Source organism: Microplitis mediator, chromosome 10 (genome assembly GCF_029852145.1).
Source record: "Microplitis mediator isolate UGA2020A chromosome 10, iyMicMedi2.1, whole genome shotgun sequence".
NCBI classification, from domain to species: domain Eukaryota; kingdom Metazoa; phylum Arthropoda; class Insecta; order Hymenoptera; family Braconidae; genus Microplitis; species Microplitis mediator.
In genome coordinates, this window is record NC_079978.1 from 1615099 (window position 1) to 1641408 (window position 26310).

Below are 26310 nucleotides of genomic sequence, written 5' to 3' on the forward strand. Positions count from 1 at the left end.
TTTTTCGGGGAATGAAATCTAACACTTGGTAGAAAACCTGTTTCGTCTGCATATACTCGATGACTGGAAGTAATTAGTGTAACTGATGATTCATGAAGAAAGTTCACCCTTCGTTTACCTGAGCCGACTGATACCTGACCTACCCGTACCGGAAACGTGCAACCGTCGAAATGTTGCAGAAAAAGTAACTGCTGATGTTTTTTAAAAATTTTAAAGTTTAAACGAATCTGATAGCGATGCAAATAGCAGTCCACTTTAAATTTTAAATTTATTGGAGTATTTTATTTATTTTTTGTATCGAAAATAATTTAGAATTCAAATTCAACCCCAGTACATTTATTCAAAGTTTATTTTTAAAAAAATAATTTTAGTCATTGGTGCCGGTGTAGTTAAAAAAGTGAACAAGCCAATGAAGGATAAGAATTCTTGGAAAAAGTGGGGGAAAATTTTGCATCCTGGTGTCAGGAGAAACGATTCTGGAATTCGAACATCAGCATTTGAAGTTTAGACGCCTCTGGTTTAAAACATTTTATTTTTTCTCTAAAAATTAAAGTTTAAAAAATTTTATTACGCTTCCACGCATTCATTTAATTTACTTTTTGTTATCTTAATTACATTTTATTAAATTGTGATAAAATGGTATTAGTAAATGTAATTAAGGATTTTTCCCAACAAAAATTTTTTAAATTTATATTATTGATAATTGTTTTATGCCTGTCTACACTTACGCGTAAATATGTACATATGTATGCAGCTACGTCAAATATACTACTTGTTTTTATTATCGGTAAGTATATATATATATAAGTTATTTATTTTTTATCAAAATTTCCGGTCGTTATTCTTCAATTTATTTTTAATTAACAAACGCAATTTATTATTTTTAGGTACAATTTGTTTATTGAAGTTAAGAAAAGAACGCAGGTCTATCGGTCGAAGAGATGTGATCGTCCTTACAGGATGTGACTCTGGTCTGGGTTACAGCTTTGCTCTTCATTGTAAAAAAAATTTAGGCGCATATGTCGTCGCTGGAGTTCATAATATTGACAGCCCAGGAGCCAAAGAACTCGCCAAGGCCGGCATCCACGTGTACTCTCTTGAATTAACTAGCAGTGAAAGCGTCCGATCGTTTGTTGATCACATTCGTAGTCACCTGAAAAATAAAAAACTCGGTAAGATCGATATTCATTAAATAAATAAATATTTAACATCAACTATTTTTAGAATAATCGTATATTTATTCTGTTAGCTCTCAGATGTTTTGTTAATAATGCTGGAGTCATGGTATTTGGAGAATTTGAATGGCAAACAGAAGAGCAAGTGCGGTATCAAGTTGAAGTTAATCTATTGGGAACAATGAGGATGACTAAAGAAATATTGCCGCTTTTAAGAGAATACTCAAGTAGACTTATAAATGTAACAAGCCACTGTGCTTTTGAACCACTACCAGGTGTTGCTGCCTACAGCTCTACCAAGAGTGCTTTAGCTGGCTGGACAACGGCGTTACGTGTCGAATTAAAAAAATATGGAGTTCATGTTATCAATTTTATTCCTGGTAAAAAACAAATTTTTAAATTCATTTAGGATTTATTTAGCACTACATTTAAATTAATTATAAATAAATAATTTCAAAGGTTCATTTGTGCTCCAAAGTAACATTTTATCCCAACAACGCAAACACTTTGACGCGATGGAAGCAGCAATGACAGAGGAAGCAAAATCGTTTTACTCGAGTTATTTTACCAGTTACGCCAAATATTTATGCGGTCTGCCATGCAAAGCAGAAGATGCTACTCAGATGCTGGAAAATAATAAATTGTATAAGGTGTTTCAGGGCGCTTTGCTAGATCTGGATCCTCATGCAGTTTACAAGTATGTATTTTTCTTATCTTGTCTTTTTTTTTAATTTTCATTATCAATTTACTGGCGCGATATTTAAAATTTTAAAAACGATTATTACAATGAGATATGTTTGTCCAGGTGCGAGCCCTTGAGGTACACGGTGTATCACTTTCTTTTCAAGATAACACCGACGAAGGTACGAGATTGGTTGGTCGAATGGTTTGTCCGAATGCCTCGTTGGAAAAAAAATTTTTCCAACTAACGAGGAAGGGGCTAAATAATTTTCATGTGAGAAAGTTTTTCGAAAGTTTAAAAAAAATAATTGTGGATTTTGATAATTCAATTTAATGACTAAAAACTGTTATTAGAATAATGAAAAAATAAAGGGTTATTTTGTAATTTAAATTTGAATATTCGCAACATTGGATTGCGATGCCGCGAGTTTAAAAATTTGTAAGTTTATTGAAAGGGTAAATCGATGATTATGGGCGTAACGTAGATGTCTCTACTATATATGTCTTCTTTTAGAAATTTATATTTTTGAATCAATATTCTTTTTATATATGTATTATATATAATAATAATGATATTATTATCATAAAATATTAATGAACAAATACCCGAGTAAAAAAAATTTATGTAATTCTATAGAAAAAATTCCCCGATATATTTCTGTATACTTAAAAATAAAATACACATACAAAAAAACCAAAATTTTTTTCGTAAGTCAAATCTTTGACTATTGTGTTATCCAGCCCGTCCGCCACCCACTAGACTGATCCATCCTATTAAGTTTATAGGTGAATCTTGATGTTTATTTGAAACATCATTGATTATTCTCAAGATTTTTTAGTCTAGGAGATATCGGCGCATGAGTACCGAAAACTATTTGGCCTTAATTTTTTTGCGCGATTCTCTTCCATGCATGAGGCAGCTTGATGCCATTTGCACCGAAATTATTCAAACAATTGCATGGTATTGTTTTCGAAGGGAAAATTTGTTTTCTGTATTCTTTTCTGAAGTACAAATAAAAAAGTCCTATTACTTTTTACGATTTAATTTTTTTAGTCATGAATTTTTCAAGGCTTAAAAAATCACGAATTGAGATACTTATGATGCATCAAAAATAAGGTAACAGGCCTAGTATCCGAGCAGGGAACTAGTACTTGATCACTCATGTATTTGTTTATCTGTATTTAGTAAAAATCAGTAAATATCGATATACAAATACATGAGTTCGGGTACTAGTTCCCTGATCGGGTACTAGGTCTCTTACTTTATATAAAAAATTACCATACATGTAAAAAAAAATTTTTTTATATATTCTTCATACTGTGGTTGATGAAATTCTTGAGCTTAAATAAAAAAAATTTATAAGATATATAAAAAATAAAGATTTATGGCGCGTAAATAAAATAAAAACAGCGAGATTTTGAGATGAGTGATGAAGCTGGTGAGCGAGTGAATAAATGATTAAAAAACAAGTATTAGCAATAATCATTTCCTCATTTCAACTTAAAGATATTATTAACAGGAGTATGAAGAATATAAAAAAATATTTTTCATATCTTATCATAATTTTTTACATATTTAAATGAGCCAGAAGTATCTGAATTCAGGATTTCTTAAACCTTGAAAAATTCATATCTCTAAAAATATTAAATTTATCGTAAAAAATTTAAAGGACTTTTTTTGTATGTATATTTTCAAGAATACAAAAAAAAATATACCAATGCGCAGTAACAATATTATGCAGTTTACACAATTTCGGTTGAAACAACATACCAAGTTGCCCTATGGTAACGATCGCACTAAAAATAAAAATTTCGGCCCAATATTTTTCGATACTGTGCCGATATCTTCTAATAACTAATTATATTCAATGACTATATATATTTTTATCAAATTTTTTTTTCTCGGTTTACAAGAAAAAAAAAATTGTGCTGCCTACTTTCTATCAATTCACCGAAAAATGTATGACTAATAAATTCTTATCTGCATGTCCAATCCATAGTTTAATTAGGAGCATCCAGGTGTTCAAAAAGAAGACTTAGTTAATTACCTGAGGGATGTAAGTGACGACACTTTGGTATTACAAAAGTTTTAAATAGATTTCTAACGTTTCTGACAAGACTCGACACTCGAGGCGACTCACTTCATAGGAATATTTTTGATTGCTGTATTTAACAACGTAGTTCTCGATAAACTAATCCGATAAGATTTCTTTGTTTTCGATAATCAACAGTTCGTCTTCAAGGTCTCTAAATGACCACGTGTAATTTTTAATATTCTTCGACCAATCCCTACTAGCCACTTGGGTGATAATTTTCGGCAGTATAAATAGACACCATTAGATCAAAATTTTAGTTTGCTTTCCGTTCTGAAACTATAAAGTTTACTTGTCACAATGTTCGCAAAAGGTACGTTGCCTACGTGATTTATCTAGACAATTATAATTAATTTATCTGTGATTATAACTCGTAAATTTTATCATTTTCCGTGACAAATGTGAATTTTTAAATTAAAAATTTTTTTATTTTTCAGCATTTATTATCGCGTCATTCTGCGTGGCTGCTTCACTCCAGTGGACGCAATTCAAATCTTGTGGAGATCCTACACACGATCCTCATCGTTTGATAGTAGACGGTTGCAGCACTTTTCCGTGTGTAATTCACACAAAATACGGTGTTGCCGCACAATGGGACTTTTTTGCAAGTGAGTAAATAAAAAATTATTTATCAAATTTTAAAAAATAAAAATACGCATAAAAACTCAACACGAATTTATTCAAATTTTAAAACGTTCATTGAGTTTTAATAATTATTTGTCAACTTTAATTAATAATAATAATTTTTTCAGGTAAAGATACAGAAGTGTTGAAACCAAAAGCTGAATTTTCAGTAGGTGGAAGTTGGTATCTGCCATATCCATTGGGTATCGACGACGGATGTCAAAATCTTGTCAGTAGAAGACAGTGTCCTTTGGAAACAGGAGACGTAGCAACTTACAACCTTAATATGGACATTCCAGCAGGAACCCCGCCAGGAGTGACTGTCTGGGTTAGATTCTCACTAAAAGATGATAATTACAATACTCACAGTTGTTTCGAAGTCGAATTCAGAACTGTGTAAGATTATTACAGTCTTGATAACTATATTTGTTTGCGTATTATAATTGACATTCAAAAAAATTTTGTGTAAATGATTGCTATTTTTTTAAACAAAATATATACTTGAATATCGCATAAAATTATTTTATTTTTTTAAAATAATTATAGAAAATTCCTGATCTGAATTCCCAGTGTAATACAAAAAAAATGTTTAATATTCCAGTGCCAAATTTTAAAAATCCTATTTTTTAAATTCTATCATCGCATTAAAGCTCTCGTACACGAGTATTCCAGCGAGTTGACGGGTAGTAGATTTATCGCCTGGCAATAAAAATATCTCGAAAGAAATATACCAAGTTAAGTCTTTTGGGAGTTTGTTGAGCGTTCAATTGGACCCTTGCATTTATAAATTTATTGGCATACCCAAGATTTAACCACGAAAAAATATTTCATGCAATTTAGTGCATAATAATCCGGCGCAAAAAAAAAAATGAAATAATAATAACAGGCAGTTAAATTGGCAGGAATATCTGGTAATTATCGGAACTTGAGGAAATGAATAGTAGTTCACTTGTACGTGGATTATAATGTTATTTGTGTGAATAGCGTAAGGGGTAAGCTAGAGTAAGAGGAAAACTAGAGAACGGGATGCCAGCAAATCCTGGAGGGGTTCGGGCGTATACCTGACCCACATCTCTGAATCGATCGGGACGCCTCGTTCTCTCTCTTTCTCTCAATCCACATTTATATTTCTTACTTTGTCTTGCTCTATTCCATATACATACACACAAATACACACTCAACACCTCTAGTGTACGTACAATAACATGTACAGAAAATCTACAGGGACTAAGAATTAACCGCTGACTCAGACAAATTTATGCTCATGTACACTTATAAATAAACATTTCGTCCCAACAATAATTTCAATAATTTTTATTAACTACGCACTAGTAATTAATCTCATCTATATCACATTCAAAATAAATCTGAAAAATTCCAGTTTCACACAACAGATTTTCAAATAAAATTAATTATCAGCGGTAAGTAGAATTAACTAATTACCTAAAAGTTTTCTGAAATCATCGAATTATTATTTGAAATTCAAATTTTTCTATTGTATATTTTCCCTGTACTACAATAGTTTTTTTTCCACTACATTTTATTAAAATATTTTTTGTACTCCGATTCATATAACAAATTCATGAAGTCCGTAATGAGAAAAGTTTTCAATTTCGGTATTACCTATTCTACCGTCACATTCATAAAAATATAAAATGTATTCGGAAAACCACAAGCAATCTTATTATATACAATAATAATAATAATAATAATAATATTTAAAATTTATCTATACATTAAATATTATGTTTTATTTGAATTGAATGGATGGCAGCATTTACATACTCTGGTCGCAGTGTATGGATTATTTAGTAGAATTAATGTCAGGACAATTGAACAATGGCCGAGTAATAAATGAATTTATTTGTTGAGATGGTAGCACGTATTTAATATAAACCTGAAATATATATATATTAAAAATAATATATATGTAAGGTAATATGTGTGCTGTACGATAAATGTCGTGCCTCGATGAGCCTTTGTTTAATCACGACTCTGGAATTCCACGATGAACCGCACCCGTGTGTATATTAACAGACATAGATATATATATATATATGCCTGGCATCTCCTACACCTACAACACACATATATAAAAATAATAATAAAAACTTATACTAGCACAGTCATCATTTTAATTGACTATCTTACCAGCAATTACGCTCGCCGTGTCAACGTTCCGAGAGTCTTATTAATTAAAATTTGTCATTATAAAAATATGTATAGTTTTTAAAAATTCAAATTTTGTTAAAATCGCGCCTTTAGATTTCGTTATTTTATTAAAACTTTGATTTTTAGTTGATTTGAAAATTTGATAAATTACGCGGCAATTTGAATCATTCAAATTTACATTTATCGCGGACATCGATCATGTTTATAAAGATCGATACCGCGACAGTAAATTACTTACAAGTGCGATTAAAAAGTGACATCTTAATAACTTTGTGACTAATTAAGTTCCAGTTAAATAAATATTGATATTTCTGTTCTGTAATTAAAAGTATATTTTAAAAAATTCAAAAATAATATTAATTTTATATGATTCTAAAGTTGACCGACGTCTAATTTTTGGATTATTCTTAAAAACGACAAATTACAAAAAAAAAAACATTTAAAAAAATTGCACCTCAAGTTTTTAAAATTTTCTACATGTGCATAATTTTATTTTTTTTTTAAATTTAAATTGAATTGTTGAAAAAAAAAAATCCGAAAATTTTGATCTGTCTGCTAACTTCGAGATGACTAATTTTATTTATAAACGTTTCTAAATTAAAATAACGCGTGTGTAAAAAATAAGTTTGTCAGAAGTGTAGTAAAAATAAAACGAATTAAAAAGTAAAACAGCTGATTTTAGAGAGGGAATTATTTTTATTTCCATGGGGAGTGAATAGGAGCATAAGTACAAGCTGGTGTTTTTAAACAAAGTCCGTGAGTAAAAAAGACCCATGACAAACACCGATATGACACTGGGTGAAAGTACGTCAGTTTAATAACGTGTAAGTGCGTCAGCCAATAGTTTGTTTAATATAAATTCTACAGTATGTGGAAGCTTGTCTATAAATGACGTCATACTCTCATTCGTGTGTAAGAGAAGGTAGCGTGCGTATCGCGTGTTTTTGAGTCTTTGTGTCTTTCAATTTTGTGTACGTTATTTTTATATTTTTTTTACTCCACCAACTGAACGCGTGAATTAAAAACTCTAGTTACAGTCGACTTTTTCCGTATCCTGACGCGTGTTAAATTAATCCTAAGTTTCATGTAATTTTAGGAGTGTAGTGTCTACTGTTTACTTGACTGAAGTTTTAAAAAATAAATAAATTTTATTTGGCGTTTTTACGTGTGTTCTATACGGGCGTGCTCAGGTAATCACCGGCGGCCATCATTGTTGTCAACATGGCGGGCAAAGGAGGTCTCGCCAGCGAGGTAAGTTTGAATGATTACTTAAATTGTTATCATTTTATTACTCATCTGGATTATTTTTCATCATTCGACGAGGACGAAGGGCTGGATGTTGATCTGTCATGACAAAAAGTCACCAAGACGACAACAAAATTTTGAATATAATGGAGCTGGAAATTAAATTGTTGCAACTCTGGAATTTACTACATCCTGCGGATTGTAACTTTTGGCCCAGACTATTTATTTATTGATAATTATGGGAATTATATAAAATACCTAGTATGAGTAGATAATTATGTATTGTTGGTATTAAAATACCTGGAGGATGAATGGCATTAAAGAATTTAATTTAAGTTTGTGACAATCGTAACCACGCCCTAAAACTTAAATATTCTTTAAATATTTTATAAACTTTTCGATACTGGTATATTTATTGTTATTGAGATATTATTATATAATTTTGACGTCAATAAACAAGTGAGCAAAAGGAGTAAATAAATATAGGTCAAATGAAAAACAAAGATGATAGAGGAGGAAGTAGTAGTTTGACTTGTTTGATCGATCTAACGATACACTCGTCGGTTTATTTTCATCTGAAAGATCGATTTCTCGTACTAGTACTAATACTTGGATTAAGTATGCAGACAAAACTTGTTCTTCAAGGTCTTTGAGATGTAATGACATGAAAAATTAATTTTTGTTGCGTGTTAAATCTATTCATATAAAGAGACGGGTATTTCAGAAATCTTTTGTGTATTCAAAAATATATGAATATTTATTTTGGGCAGTTAACAGACAGCGGCTATATGAGGCTTTTAAAAATCATTACTAAGCTGAAAAATTTAAATGATGATAAAAAAAAAAATAAATAATAAAAGGGGAAATATTTATGAAGACTTGCGAAATACTAATATATATAATTTATTATTTCTGTGAGAATAATGTCAGAGTAAGTGACAGGCCACGTGGATTTATTGCCACATGGAAATGTGCCTGTGATATTTTTATTAACTTTGAATGATAACTGATAAGTTGGGACTTTGACATCTTCGCGTGATGAAAATTTTGTAATTATTTAAGTAATTAACTAACGAGTTTAATTTAATTGGGATTAAAAATTACAGGGCAGTAATTGGAGCGGATTGAATCACTTTTTTCGTCATGCAATTACGTGATTGTACATTTTTTTTTCTTCCGTTGAGTCATTGAATCCGTCGACGAGTTTCCGAGTAATAAATATGAGAAAGGGCCTGATGACTCTAACTACGGGCCTGATGACATGTGCTGTGACATTAACACGAAAGATGGCGACTCTGATGTCAAAATACATTTAAAAAATTAGCTGTCAAAGTTTTATTTTTGATACATTTGTATTGGAGTACGAGACGGTACAAAAGTATGTACGCACTATTGTGATAGTGATATTAAAATAATGTAACTGTACTTGCACTGATGCTACGTAATCCGTCATGTACTTCTCTCGGTACGTCTCACCTTCGACGTTAATTTGAACGATACAGTTCGCGCTTATTATCACTAAATTAGCCATTATGTCGTTATTTTAACGAGTCAATGTGTGTCAGGGGGCCGACATTACTACTTGGTCTGCATATATCTCAAAAATTTTATTCGTCTATACATATATATATTTATATAGTTATTTTTCTATTTAAATCCTCATCAGACAATTGTCAGCTTTAACCAGAGAATTTATAAATTTTCTTATACTTCTTTTTAAAATTATCATCAGTTTACTGTCCAAAGTATGTTTATGCCACTAGATTAAATGTAATTATTGTTTTTAGTAGACTTTATTGGAAGACTGTTGTATTTAATGGTAAACTTCCTTGAGAAATAAACGAAACAAATGGAGATGGACAAATGAAGAATCATCCCACGCGCACAAGGGGAAATGAAGAACAAGACGTTGTTGGGAAAGAAACTGCCCTAGAACTAATCGTTAAAAATCTTACCAATTTGTATTGAGATCTTACGTGGGTGTAGGATGTGATAAACTTTTTTTTTTAAATTTATCTCGCTCATTTATTTTTGTCAATAATTATAACTGGTCTATGGACTCAAAACTGGCGGAATTAAATTTGAAAATTAGCTGTCAGAGAAATAGAAGACAAATCTTTGAGGTGATTGTTTTTTTTACTTCTGCGGGTGTAAGATTTACTTGCAGGAAGCCACACAATCTCTCTTTATTTCATGGAGAAACCACAATCGATTGAAATGATACCATTAAAGCTTGGGTACAAGCATACCCAAGAGACTGGTCTCTCATATTTCAGTCTTCTCTGTATACTGTATCCTATCCATGCATCTCGAGCTCAGTGTGACATAAAAGCTGATTTTTTTGTTTCATTCTATAGACTTGTAATAATAAAAGTCAAGTTAAACATGTCAATATCATGAGATAAGAGTTATCAATGTCCTTATACGATAAAAGTTTAAACAAAAGTTATTTTTTTTAGTCAAGGTCATTGCTCGTCTTTATTTAAACGTAAGCTGTTTTTTTATTTCTTATCAAGATTCAAAAAATTTAAATTACTGGAAATGGTTATTTGTGGAAACTGATACCGTCAAAGTAGATCCCATTTGCGAAATCCGGGTTAAGGAACCATCTGGCGCCGAAATAAATCGATTCAACACGATAAACCCACTCTTGAAACGCTACATAGCTTTATAAAGACTGATGAAAATATTAGACATTCTAAAATAAATGTTTGCTTGACTTTTATTTTTTTTTGCACGGAATACAATCGCAGTTTTTTCGAAAACTTTTTAGTAATAAATTTTACTCCAAAATTTACTGTAGAGGTTTGAAATATTATTTGCAAAATAAAAAAAAAGTACGATAACAATTACAGAGACATTGTAAATATTATTTTAAAATTTTATTTACTCGAGGTTATAATAAGATACTTGAATAATTCTTGAGAGAGTTAACGAGTAAAGGCTCTGAGAGTAAATACTAACGTGATTAAACCACTTATTTCATAAAATCTGCTTAAAATAAACAAAACAATTTTAATCTTCTAAATTGTTCAAGCGTTTAAGTGTACTTTTATTTTATTTTTAAAGTATCAAACAAAAGAACCCATAGAAAATTGTCCATCACAATATTATTTGTCACTCGGGTCTTAATGTCATTAAAATATATTAAGAGCGTACTATTGATTGAATTGATTTTATTAATTGAGGAAATAATTGTGAGATAAAAATCTTGGATGAAATACGTCTTGTGTAAATGACGGGTTGATTAGTTGTAAAAGATGGAGCAGGACAATCAATTCCATAAATTTATGGTAGTGAGCCTGCTGGCTCTGTGGATAAGAGCCGAGGAAAGGGTTGAGAATCTTCAGTAATCGAAAGGGCATAAAAATAGTGGGAGGAAAAGCTTCCTCGGTAGGGTTTACTATAGGGGAAAACCGTCGCCAAGGATAGGGAGGGGATAAAGCCCCGCAGTGCGGCGCGATCGATAGAACCCCTTCTTTTCTCTCTCTCTCAACCGCGAATCTTTTCGCGACTGCCGCGCTACTGCGGGCAAATTGCTAAACTTTCCGCGATTCGCGCGACTCCGGGGCTTTTATATTTTTTTTGTATTTTTCATACTTGTATTGTATAACTTGTAATGCATGACAGCTTTTGTCCGAAGAAATTTCTTTATCGTCTTCAATAAATTCACTGCCTGGTATCTATTTAATTCGCGGCACACTCATAAAGTGTCAACTACTTTATTGCAGCGTTAATTAATAAAAAAAAAAATTAAAGTTATGATGAGCGTAGTTGGGATGCTGAGATCATGTCGTGAATTACATTTATATTTTTTAGCGTACCACTAAAAATAATGAAAGGGTTATAATGTAATAAAGAGAGAAGTGATAGGATTTTATGGATGGAGATTGGACCACCAGTGGAGAGTAACGTCGAGAGGCTATTCGATAAACGAAGTAAAGTGGGGAAAGAGAGAAAAAACATTGCAAGAGATAGAGAATTTTCTGATCGATTCAAACACTGCAATTTTATGTGATTGATTTCATTTCATTTTTCTGTTATACGTTTGTTTCTGTCGACCGACAATAAAAAAATGTAAATTGGAATGAAACAACCAAGATATTGAAATTTTCCTGTACTTTATTGATGTCAATTAAAAAGTATGAATTTGTTAACACTATAAATAGTAATGTCGAGTTATTCGGGTAGTTTTCACCTGTCTAGTGTAAGATAAAGAAGATAAGGCTCACTCGCGTGACTATCGAAGTCTTTGCGTGACCTTGCACTTCTGTGATTAACTTTGCAGCAAAAAAGTCAAGATATCATACACTGTAATTTATGTTTCAGTTTGGGGTATAGAGAAAATTTCAATCCCAGTTTACAGCTAAAAATATTTTGTGCAACGACTTTTATTAAATCTCAGATAAATCATTTTTGTAACCGAGTTAACGTTGATAAATACAGTCTGACCTAATCTCGTGTGTACAAGCGCCAGTTTTCATTGAATTTAGTATCGTATAACATACTATCAACTTTACAACTGGATAACTCGCCTTTACTTTAGTAGTATAGGTCTATTGCTACGTTTAAATGCTTATGTACTTGCATACTATTCATAAATAGGTTTCATATGTCGAGTCTTGTATTGCTATTGTGTGGTGACACGGAAACGCGATACTTGATTTTCAAAAAAAATATACATCATGCATATATATTTATATTTATATAAATTTTCTTATATAAAATATCAAAAATTCACCGCGAAATATCCCGGGTCAAAAATAAAACTTGATTCAGGCTCGCTTCATCTTATTTTCTTTTGAAGTTATCGATTTGCCGACGATTTTTTTAAAAGATCTCGACTTTTTCGACTTAAATTTAATTTTTTTCAACTTTTTGAACTTTTTTCATCTTAGTTTCAACTTATTCGTCTTTACTGAGCACGATAGTCATTCACATTACTTTTGACTCGCTAAACCAAGTCGAAAAAAAGTCATTTATTCGCCTTACTTTCGCCTTAATATATAAAAATTATTTCACCTCAATTTTAACTTTTTCGCCTTATAATTCAAGTCTAATAAGTCTAAACCAAGTCAATTTCGACTTGATTTAGACTTTTTCGTCTTAAATCGTGACTAAGTAGCCAGTTAAGTCTAAACCAAGGCGAAAACTTAATATATTTCATACCTCCGTAAAAAAAGTCTTGTGAAAAACGGCTCCAAATTTCGACTTGGTAAACCAAGTCTAAATCAAGTTTTAAATTTTTGACCCGGGATAACTTTGGGATGTAGCAGGGCCTGAAAAGTGTTTATTGTGTGACACACTTATTAATTTTTTTTTTTTTAATCCAACTCGCGATTTAAGAGGAAAGAAGTTACGTTTCCGTATGACTCATACCCAAAGTACTTCTCAGTCGTTACGGCATTGTCGAGATCACGTCGTGTCGGATAGGAGTTGCGGAGAGCCGTGTGCTTACATAGATTGACCGTAATGTGTCTCTTCCTCCGACGCACATACGGTCCAGTCACGGTCACCACGCGTTCGCATTCTCGAAACACACATGAGTATATAACTCATATATCGTTGTTGTATGTAAATTAGTCTAAGTCGTCTAGTAATTTTTCTATAGACATAATTCATTTTGCACTTATTCTTCCAATACACAATAAATATTAAATAATAATAATAATAATAAATGAAAAAAATTTATGTCAAGATCTATTATCCCCAATTATTTGTCTCGTTTTTTTACTGATTATTATTTTCAATAGAGTAAAAAAAAGATAAATGACGAGATGGAAAATTTCTATTATGTTGGAAATAAAAGGTAGGAATTGGGCTTTTGTGAATCCAGTTAAATCCAGAGCAAGAACACATAACTATAACAAGACGTGTTAGGGTCGGGGCTTACGACAAGTAGAAATGGACCAGCAGAATCCAGCAAACTCCAGACGTTTCTTGTTACAACCGACCGCTCTGTTTTTTAAGAATCATCGATTTCTCACTACACTACACTACATTACGCTAGACTACTCTACATTACACTACGCCTTGTTCTTTATACCAGATAAAAAAAAATATAAATCCAAGAAGGAAACGAAAATTTACTGCCTTGTGTTATCACACATGACAAGTATAATCATACATATACATATATATTTGTACATCTTTTGAGCCTTAAAGATACAACGGGATTGACATACCGAGACTGCGGGGCGCCGGTGTTTTTCCGGATCAATCTGGTACTTAAGTCATGAATGAACGCACGAAACCGGATGGAACTAGTGAGATGAGGGTGTGTGAATTATACTCTACTGTCTATGTGAGGTCTTAGCAATATATCTTTATGAATACACACATGTATTCTCTTATCATTGTTATTTCATTCATGGCCGACCGAGTTTACCCAATGCGTTCATATCATAATAACTATTTTTAATTTCACTTTTATCTTTAATAAAGCCCGGGGTAATTTGTATTTAAATTATTTACGTACATTTGCTTCGAATTATTCTACAATTAAAATTTTTATTTCATTTGCTTTAACTTTGTTGCTCCGCAATCGGGAAAATCAAAGGCTGGGGGCTGAAAAATCACCGCCAGCTACGTCATCGTGTAACTATATTATTTACCACTTTACGTATATCAATGAAAATATATATACATATATATTTTTATTTCTTCCACTCTAAATAAAAGTTAACGCGTATCTAAAATAACTTTCCGCGTTATTATCTTACAGCCCATCAATCTGCTACGGTGATTATTACGTGTCTTGGCACTTTGACAATTTTTTTTTTCTACTTTTAAAACCCATGATGAAAAATATACTTGACAATGCCCTCAAAATAAATTATTATTCATTATTATCATCAACGCTCTTTATCCAATTAAAATTTGGTTGCATCCAGTTTATTATCACAACATATTTTTATTGTTGCGTACATAAATTATTGTTGTGGTGGAAAAATTTAATGGAAAATTTTGATTTGATTAATAAAAAAAAAAAAAAATTAATATCAGCATACGAGAAATTTTAAATATTAAAGTTTGTGATGTAAGAAAAAATTTAAATGCATCAGCTTGAATTAGAATCGTGTGTACATAAAAAAAATATTTTTGGTTAAATTTATCACCTCTGATAATTTTAATAGTAATAAAAATAAAAAAGATAACACAGTGTCCTACATCTTACTTTAAATCTACGGTATATCCATTATAAATCTCTCTCTCTATACATATATATATATATATATATATATTAATATCAGTCTTTAAACAAGAAATAATCTTTCGGGTAATAAAAATTTTTCGAAAAATTTTGAACGCCCATTAAAATAATAATTTATATTAATAAAATGAGATAAAAAAAAATTAAAGCAAATTAATGACAAGTGGAAGAAGAAATTTATAAATGTATATATCTGTATAAATATAATTTAAGTGGAAGTAAAAATGACATTGAAAATCAAGACCTTCCAACTGCACTTTATTTAATAGTCATAAACGTCAAGTAGATTCGCGTGGACGAATCTCTATGCAGGCTCGCATTTTATAAATCTACGTACATACGTACGTACGTTTAGTATATTTGCGATGCACGTGCATATACGTGTAGGTCGATGGCGAGGGATAAACATCAGGGAATATAGGAGAACACTATACTCTATAGTACAATATATAGAGATATATTGTCGGGTATACTGCTGGAGGGCTTGTAAAATGATGCGCCGTACAATGCTACGTTACATAGATAAAACGCTATTATATATTTGTTACTATATACTGTCAATATATACATATATATGTATATATTATTAGTACAAGTATAGAAGTAGTGTAAAAGAGCTTGGGCGAGTTCGAATGTTGCGCGCGGTGGAGATTGGCGCAAGGCCGTCATACCGGCATCATTGCGTAATACTTTAAGTATATATATATATTTTAATATATATATGCAAGCTCATCGTACAATCAAATTGATCTTATTTTTGCTTTTGCTCTTATACTTAAACTTGAATTTCTTCTCCAGCTACAGACCACCGGCATGATAACGGCGACCACGATCATTCATTATTATCTCTAACTAATGAGACGCTGATATTTAATCTTTATTAATATATATATATATATAAAGTCTAGGGAACTTTAATTTGACGTCAATTTCATTTGAATTATCGTACATTTTTAAAAAAAATAATTAGAAATGTTATCAGTAGATTTAGTGATAATTTTTTGATATTTAAAGGAATATAAATGTATATGGACTTGAAGGTATATTAAAATGTATGTTGGTATAAAAGTGAGATGTGAAAAATAAATTAATGTCTTAAATTTTTTTCAAGGCGATAGGTATATAAGTCTAGAGTGCTAACGATAGATAAATTTCCTGCGAATTGGTTCACATTAACGTTTATTAATGATCTTTGGGGATGAAAGAGATACGAGGAAAAAAAAAATTCCACCTCTTTTATTTTTATTTTATTTTTTACGAGATACCCGCAATTTAGATAAAATAAAAAGAAAAGTCAAAGCTCATCATTTAAATTAAATTAATTTATCAGAAACTTTCCTTGTAAAATTATAATAATTAAATTAGATAACTTTTAAATTATATTCAATTAAATAATTTATGTTTGTTATTTGACTCTCAATAAAACCCTATCTCTTTAAAAAACAATCTACAGACTTTATTCTAGACAGTATTTATATAATACTTCCGGTGTTTTCTTTTCCCATGGAGAACAAAAAAATAAAAAATGCCTTCACAAAAAGGTTTATCACTCAAAGATTAGATAAATGTCGTCGAAAAAACCCTAAGGGTTCTAAATGATTATATCTGACCGACATTTAACTCCTTTGTTTCCCCCATTTCCCATTCTTTATACTTATTCCAGCCTTTTTATTTCCATCAATTGGAATCAAGTGTATAAAAGCATTCTTTTGTTGTCAATCAATACTGCATTGTTGTGCTGAAAATACTTTAAAAGCTCAAAATAAATAATTTCTCACATTTTTTATCGTCCAAGTCCATTTTTTTCCGGCTGTCAGAAAAATAAATACTTTTTTTTCGAATTTGTTTAAAATTAAAGTGCGATTCGATTGTCGGGGGAGACAGATAAGCCAAATTGTCAGTAGCTCAGTAGTACAGATGGGGTCTCAATGCAGTAGCTCTCAATCATCAGATATAAAGTAGTGTCTCTTTGGTGAAACTGGGCTCCTGCTCCTATCGGGACAGTACGAAAAGAGCTTGCGCGACATCAGCGCCACGTCTGAGCGTCATACGGAAGAAATAATAGGGGAAGAAATGACGATGCTTCCCCTCTTGTAAACTTATTTTTCCATGCACGATTCCGAGCTTTACTTCTCTACACACTATTATAGTTATAGCTGGTAGTCGTACAGTTTTATGTAATATTACCATATATATATGTACGGAGCTTGCGCAAAGTACGCGGCTACAAGGAACTTTGGCTCCCTGTCAACCGGCTGAAAATCGGTACGGGGGTGCGGTGTGGCCGCGTAGTAAAGGAACAGTAGCGCGCGCATCTGTAAATGCTGACGGTCGGTACGGGTAAAACCGTGATTATGAAGAGTGGGGGAATAAGTTGAGACGGGTCGATGATGCCGGTACGGTTCGATGAGGCCGTTGCGTTAAACCGTCAGTCAGTCTCTGGTCCACCCGAAGCCGCGACGTTAAACGCTTCTATTCACATCGAAACTATCGCCGCACGCCGCAGCCATGGGTGACAAGGTTTGTGACGACTGAACGTTTGGTTACTGAGAGAGAGAAAGAGCGTTGATAAAAAAAAAAAAAATTTTACTTAAAGATATATATAAATAACCACCGAGAGTTTTTTACACGAATCACGGAAAGATAATCATTTTTTTACACACCCGTAATCTTGGATAAGTTTTATATAAAATCTTTTTTTTTTTTATTGCCATTATTTATGACGTTTTTTTTTAGCGTGAGAGTGAAGATAAGAGTGCTTTAGAATAGGATATATTGAAATTTGAGTTTGAGTATTTATAAAAAATTATCACGGCGATAATTAAGCGACCGTAGTTCTCTCTCTTCATCTCCGTTGGGTTGTTATCAGTGAAGGTGTTTAAATTTAAACCGTAAAGATAAAAAGCATAAGTATTAATTATTCTATATAAGGAAATGGTAAAGAGACGAAGAGAAAGAACAGGTCAGCAAGAAATAAGGAAGGGTGGGTTGGCGGGGCTGGTGGAAGCTCGTCGAGGGTAAGAGGGAGTGGACGGTGTCTGTGGAACCGCCGCTAAAGAGGAGCTTCGATCGAGGGTTTAAGCGAGAGGGTGGGAGCAAGAGAGAAAAACGCGAAACGAGTATAAAAAGCTCTCCCTGTATGAGGAGAGCTTCTCACTAATTATTTATATTTTTTTTTTATATATATCTCATACTTGCTCGTACTCTTTCGCATTAGTTTTAACCGAACCCCGGAGAAAATTTATATCGAATAACCTTAGAGTGTTTCACAGTGATCTACGTACAATAACGCCAGTGCTCGATACGTACGACAACTTCCGGTTGTCTGTGCAAGAAGAGAGCTAACGAGATAGCGAGATTTTATGAGCGAGAGAGTAAGAGTGTCAAGAAAACGGGCGTGAGTGACATAACTAGAAACAAAAAATTATATATATATATTGATATTATTATTATTGTAATTAGTAATAATTAATTAACAATTAGTACTGAAAGAAAATATATAAATTTAAAAAAGTTGGGTGCTACACACGGTCGACCAAACGACGAGTAGCTTCACTTAAAAAATAATCTAGTTAGATTTAACAAAAGAAGAAGACCGTTCGTTACTCTACTTCTTGACAGTTGTTGACTCGTCGTTAATTACACAATGGTAATCAAAAATTTACTGAGGAAATTATATTTATTGTAATGAATTATAGTTTATAAAAATGCTAGCTTTTACTTTAGTCCATAATTTGAATTTAATCGAGCGCTTTGTAGTTCTTTGCACGCGTTTATTTTTAAAACTGATATTGTTAATTGAAAATTAATGGAAATGGAGCTTGATTTAGTTTAGCTGAAAGATAGTTTATAGAAATGGAAAATGAGCTAACGGAAAGTTATATAATTGTTTTTGTAAAACAATTTATAAATTTGCGTGGTAATAAGTGTAACGTAATTACTGCAGTGCGGCAAAAAGTGCCGTGGGATGATGCTCTGTTACGTCATTTTCCAGTAGATCAATTTATAGATTGAGATTTAAATTTAATATTAGATATTTTTACATTGATTTAACTATTTTTGGTACTGGTAGTAATTTTATTTTACAAGTAGGTCAGTTGGTAGAAAAATTCTGTTGATTAATCGATTATTTTTAAGCTCGAGAAATTGCACAGAGTCCTGTGTACCAGACATCCTGATATATCTAGCACATATATGTAGATATATATATATATATGTAGACATTTAATCATGGCCTTTATTCGTTGGTCAGCTGGTATCGAAGTTTTCTCCTAGGTCTGGACGGAAATGAGCAAGTTTCTGCGCAAGACGAGTGCAACCTCGTGCAGAAAATATCAGGGATCGTTCCTCTGAATTCGCGATAATTTTTTGAATTCAATATTATTATTAATATTTGTTCAAAATATTTGAATCCACTGTTAATAGCAGAGCTGAGGTTGAAAACGGTTCGAATCTCTTGATGCCAGCAATAATGACAAGTGTCATTTATTGATCTTAAGTGAAAAAATGTCTTCTTTTTGTTAATCTCAATCTGATGAATTTAGTCGCGAGATTGTTGAGGAAGAAGAGAGAGAGAAAATCTCCATGCATATACGAGTAGTCTCATCAATCGCTATATTCCGGCTAGCCATGCGTTCCGTGACGTTACATCAAGGCCGGACACGTCAATTGATAAGGTCGTTCCTTTTAAAGTCCCTTGGTACCCGACGTTTTCCATTCATTGAATTCTCACCACGCCTAGAGCTACAGCTTCCGCCTTATCTTTCCGCTATAAATTTATCATTCGCTAATTTTTTATTACTCCCATAGTAAAATTACATTTCTTCGTTACTTCATCGCCCATCGCGTCTTTATTGACAGATAAAAAAACATTTAATTATGTGGTACGTATTGTTAATTGACGCAGACAAAAATTCATTAATTTTCACGGGTTTTTATTCTTTCAACTTGTGGTTATTTTATTTAATAAAGTTTTAAAAATATTCATAAAGGAAAAACAAGTATACGATATTAATATCGAGGCGAAGACAGATATTTTACGATACCGAGGGGTTAGTAACAGTACAGGGAAGACAGGTATAGAAAGGGTCGCAGACTAGATGGCGCCCGGAGCAAGTCCGCCTTCTGGGCGTCTATTGATCGTAACCTATTTATAATTCATCTTTGCATTTTGATTTCGAAAAATATCACGTGTTTTTAATCGACACTACCCTCAAATTCGTATAAAATATCCCTCATATTTTTACCATCTAATTATCATATAAAAACTCATATTTTTTAAACAAAATACATCTCAAAATTTGGAGCCCCGCAAAGTCTTTACCTTGCGAGCTTCAGGATAACAGCCCGAGAACTTTTAAATTTATAAAAATAAATTTCTAATAATTACTCATAATTGAATAATTTATTAGCATCGACATACAACAATTCTATTTTTACATTACGAGCACGTCATGAGTCAGTTAATCGATTCGCGTTGTCTAAAGTCACAATAAATATTTTTCTTTGAAAAAACAAGTCCGTAGTACAAAAAAAAATTGATTTATAATAAAAGTAAAATCCAAATGCTTTTCTAAATAATTAAAAATAATAAATAAAATAATTGAGGTAAATCTTTTACAGGTTTAATTGTTACTTTCAAAGACTTCTGCTTGGGCATTTGTGGGTCTTCGATTGAGACGACACTTTTGTGTCACCTAATCCTCTATGGTGACCGGTCATTGTCCCAGGATTTTTTTTAGTTTTATTTATCAAGCTCACTTTAAATCAGGCATCACTAATTCGTCTGTTATTATTATTATCAATTTGTTGAGATAATAAACACCTTGGAGTGTTTGCTAGTAAATTTTTTCCAGCCGGTTAAATCCAGATACTTCGCCCACATAAGAGCTTCCGGGAGATTGTAGTGCAATTGACAGGAAATAGCATTTAATAATAATAATTTTTATTATTATTATTTTTTTTTCGGGCCGAGCAGTTAAATAATTATTACAGCAGTAAGGAAATATATGACTTTAACTGGCGCAAGCTGATTCATATTCGTTATTATGATAAAATATATTACGCTGAGTTATAGGTCTCATTGATATGCATCGAACGGTTGATCCGGTTACGTGATATTCTCATATCACCCACAAATCTCTTTTGTTCACCCACTTCATCTAATCATACAGTGTCACTCTGTGAATATATATTACTCTGAGACAACAGTAGGTGACTTAGGGTTATCGCGATGGCTTTTAATAATTTTTTTTTGATAATTTTAATAAATTATTATTTATTTTTTTTCATGTCATTGCTCATATTCATTAATATCGAGTGAGCTGTTTGATAAAACTTTTATTTAACAATAACCAAGACGAGTGTCAGTAAACAATGAGATTGATAGATTGGTTTACATTTAACGCGCTAATTCATTGTTTCAGTTGCTTCAGTGCTTTCATTTTATCGGCAGTTCATAAACGTCAGTTTTCAATACATGACTAAAAATATTGAGTTTCAAAATATTATTAATCAAAAACTTTTAGGTGATAAAAATATTTATAGGAGAGATGGTAGAAAATTTTTGAAAATTGTATTGAAAAGAAAAATCAAACTTTTGACATAATTTACTCTCTAAACATGAGTAAGTGAAATAAGTTAATATTCACTAATTCTGAGTGCCAACCGAATCACTTTTTGAAATTAGTGGTCCGATTTGCACTTGGAATTAGTGAATATTCACTCATTTTCACTAATTCATGTTTAGAAAGTATTGTAGGACTTAAATGTTGAAAAAATATTTTACCAGTAGTGAAAAATATTATTTTATATATTTATTATAAAATATTTAGCTCAGGCTGAAATTTACTGGATCGTAAAAATCTCGAGGATTTAAAATCTAAATTCTGCACATGACTCGTTTAAACAAATTGACGTAACTTTATTAATGAAATACTAATTTTAAAATCCTTGAGTGTGAATTATTAAGGCAGAGAAGATTTAATTAAATATTTAAAAAAAATATAAATATTCATTATGAAAAATTATTTAAATTAGTAGTTTGAATTCGAAAAAAAAAGAAAAGTTATTACGTATTTAGTCTTAATTAAAAAATTGACTCGCGAGCCACAATGTCAGTATTCCAATGCCGACGATTGCAATGTTTGAGTGTCTAGTATAATCCATGATATATAATACTGTTTGGCATTAAACGACCAATCTCCCTCTTGACCCAATTCGTAAAACGTCCTGATGTACGCTCATGTATGTACACATAGGACATTGCACATCGCACACATCACATCAGTTGAGAGACATCCCAATCGCTGTTGTGTGTTCGTTTGTGTGCAGAGCTTCCTTATACCATTTCATACTCTACATTATACATCAGCCCAACCGGGGCAGGGTACCCCCGGGAGATAAGAGCAAGCGAGAAGCGAAACATAATGACGCGTGACGCATGTGACGAGTGGTCTACACTACACGTCACACAAGATGTAGATAAAAGTGTCTATAGTACGTTAAATCAATTTATCAATGTCATCAAACAAAAAAACACTCCATCTACTCTATAAAATAATTATCATCAATTACGTATTGTCAATAAAGTTACCACCTATTCAAATCGCTCTGAAAAAATATTTGAATTAAAAAACATTTTTTTTTTTATCAATTACAAAGAGGGGGTGACCTTTTGCGTGCAACGAGGTAATAAACGATAGTTGCTTTCCGCCTTGGTACAATACTTCCGTCAATCGATTTAACTGTATTATCTACACCGTTAATTGCATTTTATCCTTCATTTGATGTTTGCATTGGGATTTACGTACTCAAGAGCTTATCATAAAATAAATTTCATCCGGTTATATTCAAAAGTCCATTTACTCAAAGTATATTTTAGTGCATTACGTAATACCGTTGATGTAATAATTACACCAATCATTATCATTAAACATAGATAGGCAATATTTAGAAGTTGATAAAGCTGTATAAGGGTCACAAAACGAGAACAACGTCCGCAAATGGGACTACACAAGGCCTTTGTATGTTATGTTCTTGATGTAGACGTGTATAAGTATAAATACACCTATGTATACCGAGTTTTATAGATAAGTAGCGGGGAAATGTGGCGCCATAGGGTTAGGGATGCGACGACAGTCTGGCGTTAGGGGTGATAAAAAATATAAAAAAAAATAATAATAATAATATACAGTAAGCGTATCACATGACAACCAGTGGAGTATGCAGCGCCTCCAACGGTACTTGGACATCCAAGTTTGCTGGCCTGGTTGAGTATTGATCCGTGAATGTACCCGCGACCCGCGGGGGCGCTTGCTTGGGTCAGGGGTGTCGCATTCATTGCACATGCGTCAATTCAACCCAACATCGACCCAACTTGTGTGTCTATGCCGTCTATTCAAAATTCTTTTGTTATATTTTCAATTCTTCTTTACAACATATACATATATATACTTTTATGTCATTAGTCAAAAACAAAAACAGTAATTATATCTACCGCAGCAAAACTGGGAGGGTGAAACCTGATGATCTTTTGAATATCATATCAGTTAATTGATAATTGTCAACAATATCAATGTCGTAGGGTAAAATTAAAAAAAAAAAAAAATGTAAAATGACACGAATCAGTCATTGATCTAACCTCGCATTCGAACTATTAAGTACTCTTATGACAATAATATATAACACTAATTCTTCCCACACAATAGCTCGTGGTCATGAGTCATTTAATGTGTTCACACGTGACATATACGCGGCCGAGAAACTCCAGAAAATTGTTTCCGTATGACTAATAAAGTATTCCAGCTACTTGAGACGGATTTTATGTCTGACTTAAATTGACTATTACTACTGCTACTTAAAAAGTCCCGCTAAAAAATATATATACCTACTTAATGGCAAATTTACGTCTATTAAATGCAGAAAGATATCAAACCTCAATAAAAAAAATATATATATTTATTTCAGAGTAGTAAAAAAAATAATACTTTACAATAGACGTATATATATTGACCATTCATGAGATATCTGACACATGAACGGGTTTTAAAACCGTCTAATATAACGGAAGTACCTGGTTATCCAATAGTACAGCAAGGTCGCACTTGAAACTACAAAATAAAATTTTTTAGGAGCGCCGATGGTCAAGCGCATGATTTCTTTATTCATTTTACCCATCCGCGTTTATTTTTAATCACAATCATTCATTATGTACCAGCATTACTCCATTAATTCACTATTTTATCCATTTATTTATTTATTTGTTTGTTTATCATCCAGCCCTGGTCTAATTATTATTTACAATTTAATTTAATTTAATTTAAAAAAAAAAACTTGAACGATTTATTTATTTAAGTTAATCATATCATCACTCATTTCGTTAACTTTATTTTTTTCCAGCATGGCCGCACAGACTCATATAGAGTCGCCACGTTACCGAACGTTCGCGACGACAACAAAACTGCTGATGGGATGTATAAGGTACACATACGTGCACACACACACACACACACACACACATACATATTAAAAAAACATTAAATAAAATAAAAGTACAAGTCGGTTTTTGCGACACTAAATCAATACTCTTCTCATTACCGATGAATACAACGAGAATCGTAATTCTAAAATAATTTTTCTACTCACATCACAACACCGATAACAAAATAAAATATAAAGTATCTATAAATACATAAATATATTTATAAGCTTCTACTTGTGTGACATTTTAAAATAATGGGAACATGTCAATTTATATGGGTTGCTTTTAAAAAAACTTTTCTCAACTGTCTGCTTTATATCTCGCGACCTCCGACCTTTAGTTTTTTCATTAAATCCTCTAATGAGATATCCATCTCAATGGATTATTTATTAAATAAATTTAACAGAATTAAATCCGCAGCATTCGAATCCGCCTGGAAATCTATTACTTTTTATCCGCATGCTCTGATTATATTTTTTTAACAGAATTTTATTGAAGGGATTGATGAAGAAAAATAACGTCTGGCCTTTCTGAGGATCCACAGCTGGTTCACTCGAGCTATCATGCTTGATGAGCTACTAACAATCAGCTTAAACTAACAAACTAACTCATCTACTTGTACTTACACGTCTCTGGTATTTTCTCAATTATCCTCTTGTTGATAATCCGCTTGGTTCTTTCCTTCGGTGCTGCTGCTATTGTTGGATTTATAATCGTTGGATCTTTCTTGCACACTTAACACTCTGATAACTTTATAATTTAATTAATCGCCGTAGATTATAACCATAACAACTGGAAAATTATTAATAATTAGATTATCAACAGAGGTCTTTAACATTCATTACTTTACGTACGCTTAGAAAAAACTTACTGTAATTATGCTTTGGTTTGTAATTTACAAGAGCTTACTCTCAAATAATTGCGTCAACAGAAAGCTAACACCGTAATAGATTCAAATTTAAAATATAAGCGAGTTGGTATGCATGATTAAATATGGATGCTAGTTTTAATTACTGCCCGTAAAAAAATTACGCCGAAGAACGGGCTTTGAGTATAAGTTGTAATGTTAAGTTGATCGTGAGATCTGGAAGAAGACTGAGGGTGTAGCAAACATGGAGTATGAAATAATGTCTAACAGACACTCGACTCGTTTTAATTGAGAGGTTAATACGGATGACGACTTATTAATTTGTGCTACAGTAACTATCAACATTGTGGTTATTGATGGTGTTGGTGATGGTGCTGGTGGTGGTGGCTCGGCCTCAGTCTCCAGAGAAAGCGGCCAATTGATATTAATTGTCTCGTGGAATTTTTTTTTTACGACCTCTATTAATTACTGCCTGTTGTTTACCATCGTTATTTATATATTTATATATATATATTTTTTTTCTTTCACTAACGGACTTTTTTTCTTGAAATTATTTACAACAGTCGCGGCGAAAGGCCCCTAAGAAGAAGGGAGATTTAGATGACTTGAAACAGGAGTTGGATATCGACTTTCATAAAATTACTATTGAAGAACTGTACCAGAGGTTTCAGACCCATCCAGAAAATGTGAGTGACAAATTTCATTATTTATTAGCTAGTAAGTAAGATGAGGTCGAGTGTTTGCCGTTATTTAATGAG

The 26310-nt window shown here is 32.0% G+C and overlaps 3 protein-coding genes and 1 long non-coding RNA gene across 11 annotated transcripts in view; 3 read left to right on the forward strand and 1 right to left on the reverse strand.

Moving 5' to 3' along the window:
• Positions 1–325: 325 nt before the first annotated feature.
• On the forward strand, positions 326–2557 carry LOC130676665 (D-beta-hydroxybutyrate dehydrogenase, mitochondrial). Its single transcript, XM_057483073.1, has 5 exons — positions 326–787; positions 888–1172; positions 1250–1555; positions 1635–1872; positions 1981–2557. Exons 1-5 carry the CDS (start codon positions 637–639, stop codon positions 2102–2104), a joined length of 1104 nt encoding a protein of 367 aa, XP_057339056.1. The 5' UTR covers positions 326–636; the 3' UTR covers positions 2105–2557.
• Positions 1012–26054, reverse strand: LOC130676676 (uncharacterized). Its single transcript, XR_008991466.1, has 3 exons — positions 25556–26054; positions 25311–25476; positions 1012–1153 (listed from the first exon to the last, which is right to left on the reverse strand). It is a non-coding gene; the product is annotated as an uncharacterized LOC130676676 (long non-coding RNA).
• Positions 3914–5091, forward strand: LOC130676673 (NPC intracellular cholesterol transporter 2-like). The gene is made up of 3 exons (XM_057483090.1): positions 3914–4262; positions 4387–4557; positions 4702–5091. Exons 1-3 carry the CDS (start codon positions 4250–4252, stop codon positions 4971–4973), a joined length of 456 nt encoding a protein of 151 aa, XP_057339073.1. The 5' UTR covers positions 3914–4249; the 3' UTR covers positions 4974–5091.
• LOC130676650 (sodium/potassium-transporting ATPase subunit alpha) overlaps positions 7531–26310 on the forward strand; it is a 34884-nt gene continuing 16104 nt past the window's right edge. For 2 of the 8 annotated variants that reach the window (XM_057483014.1, XM_057483015.1), the window contains exons 1-3: positions 7534–7996; positions 24603–24683; positions 26116–26238. In XM_057483014.1, the coding sequence (XP_057338997.1) occupies positions 7967–7996; positions 24603–24683; positions 26116–26238 (234 nt within the window). In that variant the 5' untranslated portion in view covers positions 7534–7966. Of the gene's footprint in view, positions 7997–17566; positions 17724–18463; positions 18853–24602; positions 24684–26115; positions 26239–26310 lie in introns of those variants that run through there. The other 6 variants (XM_057483016.1, XM_057483017.1, XM_057483021.1 and 3 more) reach the window with 6 other exon arrangements.

Excerpts from the sequence above, each read along its gene's own strand:
- LOC130676665 (XM_057483073.1), top strand. The coding sequence starts at position 637 with ATGGTATTAGTAAATGTAATTAAGGATTTTTCCCAACAAAAATTTTTT. Across the intron at positions 788-887 it reads ACTACTTGTTTTTATTATCG|GTACAATTTGTTTATTGAAG; the intron begins GTAAGTATATAT and ends TATTATTTTTAG. Across the intron at positions 1,556-1,634 it reads TGTTATCAATTTTATTCCTG|GTTCATTTGTGCTCCAAAGT; the intron begins GTAAAAAACAAA and ends ATAATTTCAAAG.
- LOC130676673 (XM_057483090.1), top strand. Across the intron at positions 4,558-4,701 it reads ACAATGGGACTTTTTTGCAA|GTAAAGATACAGAAGTGTTG; the intron begins GTGAGTAAATAA and ends TAATTTTTTCAG.